This window comes from Crocodylus siamensis, chromosome 11 (assembly GCF_052110815.1).
Source record: "Crocodylus siamensis isolate JL-2025a chromosome 11, ASM5211081v1, whole genome shotgun sequence".
Classification (NCBI taxonomy): domain Eukaryota; kingdom Metazoa; phylum Chordata; order Crocodylia; family Crocodylidae; genus Crocodylus; species Crocodylus siamensis.
In genome coordinates, this window is record NC_143405.1 from 57,158,443 (window position 1) to 57,172,564 (window position 14,122).

Consider the following 14,122-nt stretch of genomic DNA (forward strand, 5'->3'; position numbering starts at 1 on the left):
CTAGCCCACCCGGGGTAATTTTCTGTGCACCAGAGGGCACGAGGCATGGGTGTTCCCCAGGGACAAGTAGCATCACCACAAGGTGTACCACTGCCTCTTGTCCCCAGGGAAACAAATGTCCATGCTCATGTGGATGTGGCTGGTGATGTCATGACAAAGTACTCAGTTCTAAAGTTTAAAATAGCATGAACATGCATTTCATATAGGAAGTTTGCATGTTTTAGCCACTAGTAATGCCTCCTGCATGCCAGTACTCTACGGCAATCCCACCTCTATATCAGCCTACACAGCCACGATTCCCAACCAGGTGCCACAGCACACTGGGGTGCTATGAGATCCTTTTAAGGGTGCCAAGCAATGCTACATAATTTGATCGCTGTTATCAAATAGGAATCCATAGTGTCAAACATATTCTGACCTTCTGTGGTCTTTGTTGAGCTCTTTGCAACCAAATAATTGCTTTACTGTGTTTCTGTTGTCTAAAATCAAGTGAAAGCTAAGAGCTGACACTTTCTAAGGGGTGCCTTGATTCTGAAAGAATTGAGACTCACTGACACAGTGGATGTGGATTGTTACAACCTGTAGTCAAAATGCCTTGCCTCTTCAGTTCAAGGTGTAGCAACTCATGCTTTTAGTTCTGGAGGTTCCTGCTTCAATCCTTTGGGTGTTGGCCAAGAAACAGTTGTCACACATGCAGCAAGAGTGTTGCCAAACACATTCTCCAATCCCATGTGCTCTCATATCCAGGCAGATGCTTGCACTCACACAAAGTCTTGTTCACTTCAGCAGGGCTTCGAAGGAGAAAAGAATCCACCCATACATATCCACTTGCAGAACAAGAGGAGTACTGTGCATGAGTGTTTGCCTAATTGTGAGGTGAGTGTGGCTAGGCAAATGTCAGTTGGGTAGAAAATCATCTAAGCCAAATGTGAAGAGAAAAATGTATACTTAGAGCTCTGTGACTACTCCAGGAGACATAATAATGTAAAACCTGCCCAATTTAGGATACCAGTTCCAACAAAATATACGTTGGAAGTGTTGAAAGTCTGAAATATATTCAACAAAACAGTGTTTGCAGAAGTCAATGAGCAACGTGGCAGCTGAAGCTGCTTCTGCTAACTGAAGCTTCCCGCTGCTCTACAGGACAGAAATCATAGTGTTGAGACCAGAAATTTAACTGAAAACTCTCAAAGTACTATTTAGAGGATGTAATAATTCATCTTGCTACTTTAAGTCATCTTGGTAACTCAGCTGCCCATAGAGTCAGTGTGCGGCTTTTTTTACTACACTTGATTGTAGCATTTTGCTATGGCCTTGAATTATATATTTGACTGTATTCTGATCCCTCCAATGTAGCTGAACAACATACTCCGAGAAAGACTGGGGCATTGCCGAGTGCTAGCTGATAGAGATTTAACTGAGATAAAACTGAGTTGACGTTAGTAGCCAAAGGAAGTAGCTGAGATTTTTGCAGCACTTGCTGCAAAATTGCAATTCAGATTTTTAAATGAAGGTTTTCAGTCTAACAGGTTTTCTGGATGTCAAGTTTCACTGGGATTTTCAGACAACATGGTTGCCGTTGTCACTTTTTATCTTTTATGTTTCACCATGACACGGCAGCCTTCCCTTTCTGACAAAGAACTCTTTGGTGTCATCCATACTTTTATTTCCAGAAGCTGGGTTACAGAGAGGTACACTGTATTTTCAAATCATTTAAGAACTGCAGTGCATGTGCTGAGTAAGTCTGCCTCCTTTTTGTTTTGAGTCAGGAGAAAGATCAGTTAGATTTGAACTTGTCACCTTACAGTAGATTGATGTGGGGCTCTGGAGACATTCAGGAGACCATGGAAAGCTTTTACAGTCTTATTGCATATTCAATGATGGGTAAATAGCTACTGTATAATGCAACAGGACAATGGCCTTGTAACAGGACAAGGGCTGTTGTCCCACTTTAAGAGGGGAGAGCAGCAGGCAACAGAGGAGGGCAGGCTGCTCATCAAGGCCAAGTAGAAACCTTTGTGTGTGGCTGGGGAGCCATGTGACAGGAAGGGGTGGGGCTTTGGGGCATATAAACTCGGTGCCTATGCCCAACCAGGCAGTTTGGTCCTGCATGATGCAGGGAGAAGAGCTCCTGGGAAAGGAGGACTGTAGCAGACAGACTGGCAGGCCCCCAAGCTGTCTAAGAGAGCTGGATGGAGAGAGCTCAATGGGAACTATGTCTTACAGGCAACACTGATCTGGGGTGGAGAGGGCGAAGGGGGTGAGACTTTTTAGTCTGTAAAGCAGCTTGCTTGTGCTTATGTTGTGTTTTAAGCTTGAGACTGGATGACTAAGTTGTGGCTACTGGGGAGGTGTGAAAGCCATGAAGGGGTGCCTGGTGGGGCACTCCATGGCAGTCAGGCCAGCCCAGGGTCAAGGACCCAGAGGGTTGGGGACAAGTCAGAAGCACAGGGATGCAGGATGCTAGAGTCAGAAGCCATGGTCCTGGACAGTGTACCTGGGCTGAGGGCTGCAGCCAGAATAAAAGGCCCAAGGCCAGGAAGACTAGACAAAGGTCTGCAAGGTAGGCCTGAGGGCCAAGAGCTGAGTTAGGGCCAGAAGACCCTTTCTGAATGAACATGGAGTAACATCTGTGAGGCATGGCTGTGGCTGCAGGGGAGGATGAAGATCACAAAAATAGATCATAAGGCAAATATAGATCTGACGCACAGACAGGGCCAGAGCTCAGTGCCTATGGGCAAGACTGGGGTCAAGGAGGGACCAGCTTACTAAAGTGGATTAGGGGTCACTGGGACCCTGGGGCAGCCTCCCTGAACACTATAATAGTTCTAGCAAGACATGGCAGGAAAAGAAAAAGGGAGGGTACCCTGAGGAGCTGGAGTGGGGCAGGAGCCACGTGAACACCAGGTAGTTTCATGGCCACCCCAAGGACATAATCCTGTTACAGGACTATTCTGTAAAGCTATATCTTTCAGACTTTTTTTTGTATCAGTTTGAGAATGGGGAGGGGGGGAACCTAATAATCAAATCTATTCATTCACAATTTGTTACCTGAAATGCTCCAATTAAATGTATCTTACTGGTTTTATTTCTGCCTCAGCAGTGACTCTTCTTACGAATAAGAAAATACTGCAGCAGACACCAAGACCAGAGGCAGGGCTCTGTGGAAAAAGGCCTCTTCTGTCAACCTGTCAACTCAGGTTTACCCAGGTTTGAGCTGAGAATGCCATCCTCTTTTCCTTATCCATACCAGATCCTTATAATTACTTCCTTGGGGATCTTTCAAGACAAACTCTCCTCCCTTTCCTTTTTCTTGTTGAGGCCCTATCCTTCGCATCAAGGCTGTTTGAAATGTATTTCCCTTCTGATGTGAACTATTGCCGGATGACAGAAATAAAACTCAGCATTTGGTTCATCAACTTTGCTCTATTTAAATAAGTAATTGCAATAAATACTTAACGGTACTTTGTTCTCTCACTGGGGAGGCTTGCACTGAGCGGCCTAGTTTTATCAGAAAGAGAATTCATTTGTCAGGACAGCAGCTCCATCAGACCCTCTTCAACCTGAATTATAGGTTAAATGAATAGTGTTGCAGACTGCAGTAGGCTGAGATTTTCAGTTATGTGCCCATCATCCATAAATAGAATCGTCATTATCAAGGCAGTATGAGATGGTCTGCGTTTCTACATTGGTTTTCCTGGTACCTCATTATCTTGGGCCATCCACATCTTCAATCACTATACCTTGCAGAAGGCAGGTTTTTGTCTGGTTTCCATAGATTTAAACGATACCTCCTTGCCCCATGCGTTTACATTCATTACAACAGAAACTCTTAGCAGCGACCTATTACTGCAGGCTAAATGAAACACTTCAATACCTCCTTCCCAACCTCAACCCCATGAATGTCTTTAAAATGGATCAATTTAAAATTCACTTAGAGAAATTATTTTTGCCACTAGTCATTTGCATTTTATAAGCCAATGTTTTAGGGAGGGATGCTTTTCTTAAGTGCTCATAAACACATGCAGAGATTGTCCTAATACCCGGCTTGCTCCTCTCTTGGGATATCATATCTGTTGGGATTTTTTGTGTGTTAACTGTTTTAGGTCAGAGTTATTCAAAAGGATACTGGGTCAGCATTATAATCCAGACTAGTAGCTTATGCTTCAGTAAAGTTTCATTTCCTTCAGTGAGTACTCATGCAAGGTACTATTCTGCTTGAGGAACGGTATTGTTATTTGACCTGTGTGTGTTTTCTTTTTTGTTCTGTTTTAAACTTATACCACAAAAAACTTAGATTCATTTGTTGTACACTTACTCCAAAAGTTTTCTTGAGCCAAGCAAGATTAAGTCAGGAGGCAAAAATGAAAGGGAATGCTGAGTGCCAAGGATGGGGCTCCATTGGTACTCTATCCTGCTCTTTGAAAACATACAAGAAGGTATGAATGTGGTAAAAGGGCATGCATGCAGCTTCGTAAAAACTCCCAAGAGCCTTAGGTGAGTACAAAGCACCTTTCGAGATCCTTGGGCTCTTAAAAATCATCTCTACCCATGATGAAATAATGGGAGATAAAATTGTGTCATTTGTCTGATTTGGGCCTATCTGGGGGAAAGGAAATGAGTCCCCAGAGATGCAGTTTCAAGACCCACCTACTACTTTTGTAGTTCTTGACACCACCATCTACTTCGGCCCATCAAGATATCCACTGCAACAACCCAGTCCCTTCCTGTTTGACACCTGGATTCAAAGCCCCCTTTGCCAAAATTTCACTGTGCTGTTCAGGGAACATTCATGCAAGTGGTTTTCACAGCATCCAAGGGATGTGCAGCACTTAAGCAGATCCCCAGAATTCCCAGCTTTGACAACTCCAGGTACAATGAAATGGTTGCAAGTAGCACCCTCTTCCCCCCACTTCCCACCCAAGAAAAAACAAATAAGGGGGAGAAAACTGCTTTTATCAACATTGGAGTAACACTCTTGTGCTTTAATTAAAAAATAACAATAACGAGATTAAAATATGTAATTGCTTAGAGCCAGAAAACTTGGTAACTTCTAAGAACAATGAGTACAGCTATCAAATTTATTCCACTTTGCAGACAGCAGAGTCTCTATTTTACTTTAGCAAATAAGAAAGCACAGTATATAAATATGTGCCTGCAAACATCAATCTATAGTGTATTTCAATGTTCCAGAGCATCTAGCAACACTGGGCAAAGCTACTAATATTATTTATATTGTACAAGACAGACAGAAGAATCACAAATCTGTAAGTTACTAACTCAGAAAGAAGAAAAGACAGAAAATATTTTATTTTGGGTGACAAGTCCTGGCACACTGGGTATCAATTTAAATAGTCTGCAACCTCACAAGCAGCACTAATAGGAAAGTTCCCTTTTTCCTTGAAATTAAAATACAACACTCAACCAATCACACTGTGTTTGTGTAACATCTTTCACGTGTAACATCATAGGGCACTTCACAATAAACTTACATATATAGCATAGATAATTACGACCATGCCTGGTTAAACAAATGAGACAAAACTGAGATTTGAAAGCTGCTATCATGATTGTATCAAATGCTGACAAAAGAAAGAACTAAGAAGCAAAGGGCATGATAATTAAAGGGCTCAGGCTTCCAGTCATTCTGCTTTATTAGTCAGAGAGAAGTTGAGATCCAAAGTTACTGGTAACTCTACATTGCTTCCAAGGCAGTGGTGTTTGTTCAGAGGTGTGATAAGAGTTGTCACACACCTCAAGCAAGATAGTAGTAACAGGGAGATGAGCTACTGGGGCTTCCAGATGGTAACATATGTCCAAAGAGCTTGTGCCAAATGCTAATTATGAATATGGCCCAGAAGTCTGTGGTCTCTGTTGGGATTATGGGCTGAAATCCATCTGCAGTGTATCTAAGAAATGAGGTCCTAGTTTTCAGATGGCCAATCAGCTTCTGTATCTTTCACTTCAAAAGTCACTAGAATCTAGCAGAGTAGCAGTATATATCGTTTCCTGGGTCTTCTATATATTGAAGCTATATCTGTGTTGATGTGGTTCTTCATATCTTCACGGTTTCCGAATAGCATCACCTCTGAACATTTATCATGAGATGATACAGCCCATCTTCCATGATGAATGAATGTTTGGGGCTATAAATGATGGGGTCTGTGAGAAGTGCTTCACTTGTATATGCTTTTTGTTCTCAAATCAGCAACAGCTCACACGTTGTCAACTGGGACTAAGCTGGCTTAGAAAGCATGAAAGCCCACCCCACAAATCCATGAGCATTAGCACACAATCATCCATGATATATTCATTGCAATAAGCCCTCTAAGACCACAGTGGAGAATAATGTTTAGTGTTTTTGTTTGTTTTGACACAAAAGCATGACTTTTAATATTGGCATAAGTAATATTCCTGCTGTTGTGGTTCAGTGGTAGAATCCTCGTTTGCCACGTGGATTACCTGGTTTCAATTCCTGGATAGGCAAATAATCATAGCACCATTAGGGCTGTGCGAAGCTTTGGTTGCTTGATTCAAGTCAGTAGAGATTTGCCCAAATTTGTCGGCTGAATCTGGAGAGCCTTTAGTCTTCCGAATAGATTCAATGATTCAGACATAGATACGGCTTTAAAAGTTTTTAATTAAACTTGGGAATGCTGGGTGGGGTGAATGGAGGGTCCCACAGGAGCATGGGGGGGTCCCTCACATGCTCATCAGTGGATTCGGAAGTGGACCAGAAGCACTTCCGGTCCACCGTAGAGCATGTGGGAAACCCCTCTCTTCCCCCTGGCTCAGCGACTGGTGCCTCTTAGGTCTGGGAGGCACCCGGGGTCCCCCTGTGGCTAATTGCTGAGCCGAGAGGGTATGGGGGGTTCCCCATGTAGTCAGTGGCGGACCTGGAAGTGCACCAGAAATACTTCCAGTCCACTTCCGGTCCACTTCCAGGTCCACTGTTGGCCACGCCTGGTACCTTGAGGTATGTAGAAAAAACTTTTAAAGCTGTATCTATGGCCAAATCTCTGATTCTGTGAATCAGCATCAAATCTTCAGATTCGGATTTGGCCATATCGAATCAGGACAGTGACCCAGATCAACTAATCAAATCACAGTCCCCCAAATTGGGCCGAATCTAATCAAATATGGCCAACTTCGGACACCCCTACCAAATATCTAGACTTGGTCTGGCCTTTGGAGTCTGTCTCACTGGTCTAAGTGGGGATGGAAGGTCTGAGCAGCCTCCACTCCTCCATACCCTGCGTAAGCATACATGCCGAAGGTCTGAGTTACTTATGCCCACATCATGATCCAAAAGGATTGGTAGTTGCCTACTATTGGTAGTGATCTCTGCAAATTGCACTCAGAGGCTCCTGTACTGTTTTTCATTTCACCGCTTGTCTCCCCCACCCCCAACCGCTGCCCCTATTGCTGGAGAGGCCCTGCCAGTTGGACTGTCTGCTGCTGATTACCAGGGAAGCAAAAATTGCAGCATATTATAAACCTCTGCCAAATGGGTGGGGGGAAGAGATGGGCACGTAGCAAAATGAAAAACATTAAAGAAGCCACTTTTGGCATGATTTACAGAGATCCCTAACTATAGGTAATATTGGCGGTGGAACACTAGGCTGGAATTATGGAAATTGGATAGCTCCTCAAGTAACTTCTCTGTGTCTCAATTTCTCTCTGTAAAATGGTGAAACAAGTTGTAAGTTATGTGCTTTGCTTCTTGCATTCACTTTTCCAGTTAATCATAAAGATAACTCCATGAGGCATGCTTTTTGTTTCCTTCCTCCCCAACAGGCTTCAAGCATTGCAGCACCAATTTATTTTGCATCTAAAAACCAAAGCTTCATCATGATCTGTTGAAAGTATATACAGAAACCTGCATTCTTCAGAGTGATTCACTGTCAAGAGATGATCCATGATTTGAAAATTACTTTTGAATCCTGCCTGTTCTATAGTTTGATACAAATCCAAAAATCCCCATATTCAATTCTCCTCTAATTATGAGGTCCTTCAGACTTGTCTTCTACATTGATACTAATATATTGTTCCAGCTTTGAGGTACTGTCCTGTCCTTCAAACATTTTCTGAACAGTTAACCTATCCACAGCTCCTTCATCCACTAAGAAAACATAATCTAAAGTTGATGTTCTGTTCCCTTTAATTTTCTTGCCAATTCAGCCTCTATGACTTCTGCGATGTTTTTGTGACAAAAAGTTGCCACCTTCGAGACAGCCAAGAGAGTTCTCATGTACTCTTTGATAATTTTACTACATCGTTGTTCAGTCATGCACTTCCTTATTGGTTCGATATATTACTGGCAAAATAAAATAAAAATAATACCCCTCCCCCCAATTCAGTCAACTAAAAAGCTAATATAAACAAAGGTTTTTCACTTGTTTTAAAGGTTAGAGAAAAAATGAATAAAACAATATTTCTTTTTATGCTCACTTCTTCCTAATCATAACTAAAATGGTATTGTTAGGGTTGGGGCCATTAACCATTGAAATAGTTAATGACTTTGATCAGCTAATCCCATATTGCGAATTGCATCATAAAAAAGAAATAAAGTTATTTCAAATCTGGTTCACTTCCTCCTTAAGATCCTAAATATTCCTCTTTTTTTTTTTTCTTCCATTTAGAGGAATTTCAGAAGCGTGGGCTTCTGGCCACCAAGAAGTGGAGTTACCAGAAACTCTAAGAAAAAAACCTAGTCTCACAAGACTTCCAGGACCCAAGATATCTGAAATAGTTTAACGAGCTTGGTTCAGTATTTCAGGTTTATAAGGATAAAGTTTCCAGCTGGTATAATGTGGCAAAACTCTATTAAATTCAGCAGAACAATGTTAATTAGCCCTACACATGGATAGATTCAGGCTGAGATTATGCTAGTATTCATAAATAATTACAATGTTAGTATCATTGGAATTACCATTCGTTCACATCTGCAGAACACTGACTCAGATCTGCCTACCTTTTTAGTGAATTATTTTTCTTTTTATTTATGAAAACAAAATATCAGCCTGAATTAACTTTATCTAAATTATCCTGACATTTAAAAAAAGATCTTTATTAATGAAACTAAAAATGAGATTAATAGACTCTGAAGTCCTGAATTATTAAGTCTCTTAGTTACAATTAATGGTACATTGTTCTTTCTAGTACTCATATTTTATTATGCAGCTATACTTGTCACTCCCCCCCTTTTTTTTTTTTGCCTGACACTTCCAGTTGCTCAGCAAGATACATTACCTCTGGAGAGAAATTAACTCTGACAACTCCAACCAGATCTCCCTCTTTGTTCTTGAGAGCTAGGTCCAAAAAGAGGCATAGTCTTTGCAACACTGATCTTTGCATTTCCTATTTTTTAACTGCCTGGTCCCTGGAGTGGAATCCCCCAATATGTGCCAGGTTCCAGGGTCTTTATACAATGCTTGAGGGAAATCAGGAGGTTGAGAATAAAATCTGAAACAACCAGCATGTTGAGAAGGGAGCTCCATAAAGCTAACCAATAGGAAAGGCCTCTCTTATCCCTCTCTGGAACTTAGCATCTACTCAGGGCAGCAGGAAGTCACTTCCATTAAATTAAAAAAAATGGTCATAATATGTATTAGCATTTTATTTGAAATATTTGTTCTGTACTATTATTCGTAACACTTGGCCACAACCTCCATGGAGAAGATTATTCTTTTAACTACTTTTCTGTAATGGATCAGTTTTGCAACCATTGGGATTATAGACAACTTCACCTGACATCCCAGTTTTTGTTATAGTAGGTAACATGCTGTGCCCACAATATAGGAAATGCTGAAGTCAGGCAGATATATATTTAAATTTTCAATATTCTTTTAAAACAAAAAATTAGATCACTAAAGCAACATAAACAAAAGGGGTGAGGGTGGGGGGAGAATTTGGCCAGAGGTGCCTAATCATAGAATTGCCTAAATGTCGGTGGCTTAATTCATATAATGATTTAGTGTCTGTTTATTTATACAACACAATACAACTCCATGGAGAGGAACCCAGATTACTCAGGTACTAGAAGCAGTATATCTAGATTAGCTGTGATGGATAAATTAGCCTGGGTAGATCAAAATAGTACTGCTGGACTGCATCTGGTGCCCAATATAGCTTATTTAAAGTAAGTTCAAGTGTCTCTCTGTGTGCGCATCTACACATGTGCTTTACTGCAGAGTAGATTAATTTGCTCCACAGTAAAGAATCACTGTCTACCTGAGCACTGGTATTAGGGTGCATTAAATTAACTCCTTTGTAAGACAGTACTCTCAGGGACACTACTATCTTACAGCAGAGTAAGTAACTGAGCTGAAATGCATGTATAAACTGAAATGCTGGCTAGGGCATGAGGGTGCTTAAGTGCAGGGGCTGCCTGCCGCCTAGCCACACAGCTCCTCACTCTCAGCACCCTCCTGCTCCAGCCAACCCCTCCACTGCTTGATGCTGACCCCCTGGACTCCCCTGCCAGCCCAGGACTGCTTCAGCCTGGCTCAAATTGCTGTTGTCCCAGGTGCACATATAGTCACTGTGCCCAGGAGCAGTTTCCTGCAGCTCATGCGGCTCCAGAGTTTATTGTGGCATGTTAATGGCACATCTAGATGTACCCAGTGTTATTGCATTGTACCATGAACGTACTTTGGGAACAGTAACCAGTACACGTGCTTTTATTTTCCATACAAATGAAATTTAGTACTTCTCAAAATGCTGTACTGTGACAGTACTTCCATTTATAGCTTCTAGAGACCAAGACCACAGCAGGTTGCCTGTAGCCTGTTTAGAGGTGGAAAGTCTGTATTATTCGTAGCACAGAGGCAGTGACAGCTGATGGTATTGGCTGAACCAAGTGGACTAACTATATGAATTCAGAAAATAAATGGATAATGGGAATGCAATTCTGAATCACTAGAGATATGATAATGCCTTAGGAAGAGCAAAGGTACACAAGGAAAAAATGGTGATATGACTAAGATTTTAATGGATACAGACAACACTATGGGCCAAAGTTCTAAACATATTTAAGTACCTAAAGGCACAAATCAACAAGCAGCATTTTAAACATCTAACCCCCAGTAACACCAATGGGGGTTAGACTCCTACTTTTTAAAAAAAACTCAGTTGGTTGTGATCTACATCTTTTTGAACATGGATACCTTTAAAAATCTGGCTCTATGGAACTTGTCTACACATTTGACATGTAATATTTTCTCTTCTATACATGCTTGTCAGTCCTGAAATGGTGTTTTTCACTGATTCACATGTGTTCCAATGTGGTATTGAATTTAAAAAAAAGAAACAAAAATCAGGGAGGCAACACAGGAATAGTGGAAATCATCTCTGTACCAGTTATCTAACATACCACCACAACTCTAAGCACTGAAGAGTGCTGTTATCATAAATTTATATTTGTTCAACTAAATGCACATTCTCACTTTCATATTACTATCTACATGATGATATAGTCATATATTGTGATGCTGTGCATGTATCACTAGCCAATACCAGCACCAGCAATATGCAACATTTACAAAACAAAGCTAGTTATAGCTATTCAGAAGATCTTTAATGCAACTTTGCTACTCCAAACATATATACAGGGTAGTCTGTGTATATGTGTTTATATATATATATATACACTAACAAAGATGCATTAAATATCCTTTGAATAGCTATATCTTTGCTACTCCAAACATACATATGGAGTAGTGTGTGCGCATGCATGTATATGTGTGTATGTACACATACGCATATATGCATACATGTATGTGTATGTGTGTATACATGTATATGGAGCAGCAAAGATGCATTAAAGATCCTATGAATAGCTATAACTAGCTCTCTTTTGAAAATATTCCACTTGGAGCATGCATTGCTGTTTAAGAGAGTTTGCTTTAGACCTACCTTTTTTCTGATAGCCACATTCCATAAAATGGAAGCAAGTCTGATGTGCTGCATTATATAGCCCTTCCTTGACTCAACAAGATAAGGCAACTTTTTATATATAATTTACAGTCTTATTTTAGATGATTGCATGTCATCTGTATTTCTTTCTGTCATATGTTCACCATGCACCAGATGGAACTGTCAAATGAAACTTTGAACTGTAAATCCAACAATGACTCTCTTGCTCCTAAAACAAGTCTTTAAATGAGTATAGCTGTAAGTATATAAAATAATCTGACAGTATTTGCAAGAAAGCATCAGATTAATCTACATAAACATCTACATACACAGTGTGTGTGTGTGTGTGTGTGTGTGTGTATTCTAATAGGACAAAAGTGACCAATTTTAAGACACTCTTCTATTTAGATTTTTATGTAGATTAATCTGATGCTTTCTTCCAAATATTGTCAAGTTATTTAACCATACATTTATGCTTAGGACAAAGCAGTTTCCAGAGGAAAACCTGATTGAGTTGTATTGTCTACAAGTTAGGTTTTTAACCTTTGGGAAAGCTTAAAAACATAAAAGCCTACACGCTTCAAATGGATTGTCAACATGAACGAAAACTAAATAGAGGTCAACAATCTGAGGTTATTCTGGTCTCCCTAAAGAAAATACATGTTCAATGAAAATGCTATCCATAGAACCATAGACATTAGAGTTGGAAGGGCTGAAAAAGTATCTGATGGACATCTGTCAATGAAGGCTCTACAACCTTTCTTGATGTCTAGTCCCAAGCTTAACTGTCCTTAAAGATAGATTTTCCTTAGTCCTCCTACTCTAGATACATTTGATCCAGAAAAGAGCTTAAGGTTCAGAATTTGATTTGATTGTGACCATTTTGCATGGAAACAATCTTTAATTAAACTGTAAAAACAAACATAAACAAACAAAAAACCCAGCATACAAATTCTATGCATTATGGATGAAAATCTATTTTGACCCACTGTTCCAAAAACATTCATAATTCACTGTATAACAGTGTCTGAATAATTTACTGTGTAACAGTGTTTGAATAAACGTTTAAATAAAAACATGAAATCTTACTTTCCAAGGGCAAAGCATTCCAGTTTAACAGATGAACCCTTCGCTGCATAAGTTGTTTCTGGAAAACGTACTTCAATCTTTGGTTCATACTCCCCCATCACACCTGTTGAACATCAAAACAGCTAGCACTCCAGTTGAGCCTCAGACCTGTCTAGTACAACAGAATTTCAGTGTAAAAGAAAGGATGATATTATTTATAATGTTAGAGCCTCATCCTCCACCCTTGGGAATCAACCAGAGTTTTTCCTAGGATATCACTGAAAGGAGATTTGGGCTTCTGGGTAAAATTTGTGGGCCAGCACCTGATGAATGAGTTGGCCTATGAAGTGATATACAAATTTTGTTCCAGCCTCTCTGCACGGTTCAATTCCACTTCTAGGCAGATTTTCAAAAGAAGTCAGGGTCCAACCACTCCCACTGAGAACAGTGACAAGGAACACACATAACATTTTCAATTAATATTGATATTCCATTTGTGATATGGGTAAAGATGGGGGCAATGGGAGTTGCTGTGCCTTTAAGCCCTTCTGAAAATCTCAGTACTTATTTTATGTACCTAAATCCGAGCTCAAAGCTTTAGAAAATGTAGTTCCAAATACAGGTTCTGAGTAATTTTTGAAAGCCAGAGTATGAGTTGTGGGGAAGGGGACAAACTCTACGTTCGATAGATACAGCTAATTACAGTGACTGGACCTGGTTGGGATACTTAATATGGTGGAAGGGGTATAGGTTGCAGCCGTTGTTTTTAGGGCAAACGTTTAAAGCTGAATTTCCCACTTGTAGGCATTTTCCTAAGTCATTTATTGCATTAAAGATAACCCATAGATTTAGAAAATCTTGATGGTACATTATCACCTAAATCCTATATGGAAGATTATCAGTTTTTAGTTTGTTTGACAAGAATTTGGTTAACATTGTGTATACGTGTATTATCTGGCTTCAGAATCATTGACTTGGAACTTGAACCGAACTCCATCTATAGTTGTTAACGGGGAGACTGCTGTTTAATTCAGTTAGCTTTGGACCAGCCCTTTGCTTTCCCTAATGACATCTAAAGAAATATAGGAAGACAATAAAGAGCAGAAGAGATGTCGACCACTGTGATAGGATGAGGCCT

The 14,122-nt window shown here is 40.4% G+C and overlaps 1 protein-coding gene across 1 annotated transcript in view; it reads right to left on the minus strand.

The window, feature by feature from the left end:
• CNTN6 (contactin 6) overlaps positions 1-14,122 on the minus strand; it is a 218,940-nt gene that overhangs the window by 62,885 nt on the left and 141,933 nt on the right. Inside the window, exon 7 of the mRNA XM_090022247.1 lies at positions 13,006-13,108. Coding sequence (XP_089878373.1) covers positions 13,006-13,108 — 103 coding nt within the window. The remainder of the gene's footprint in view (positions 1-13,005; positions 13,109-14,122) is intronic.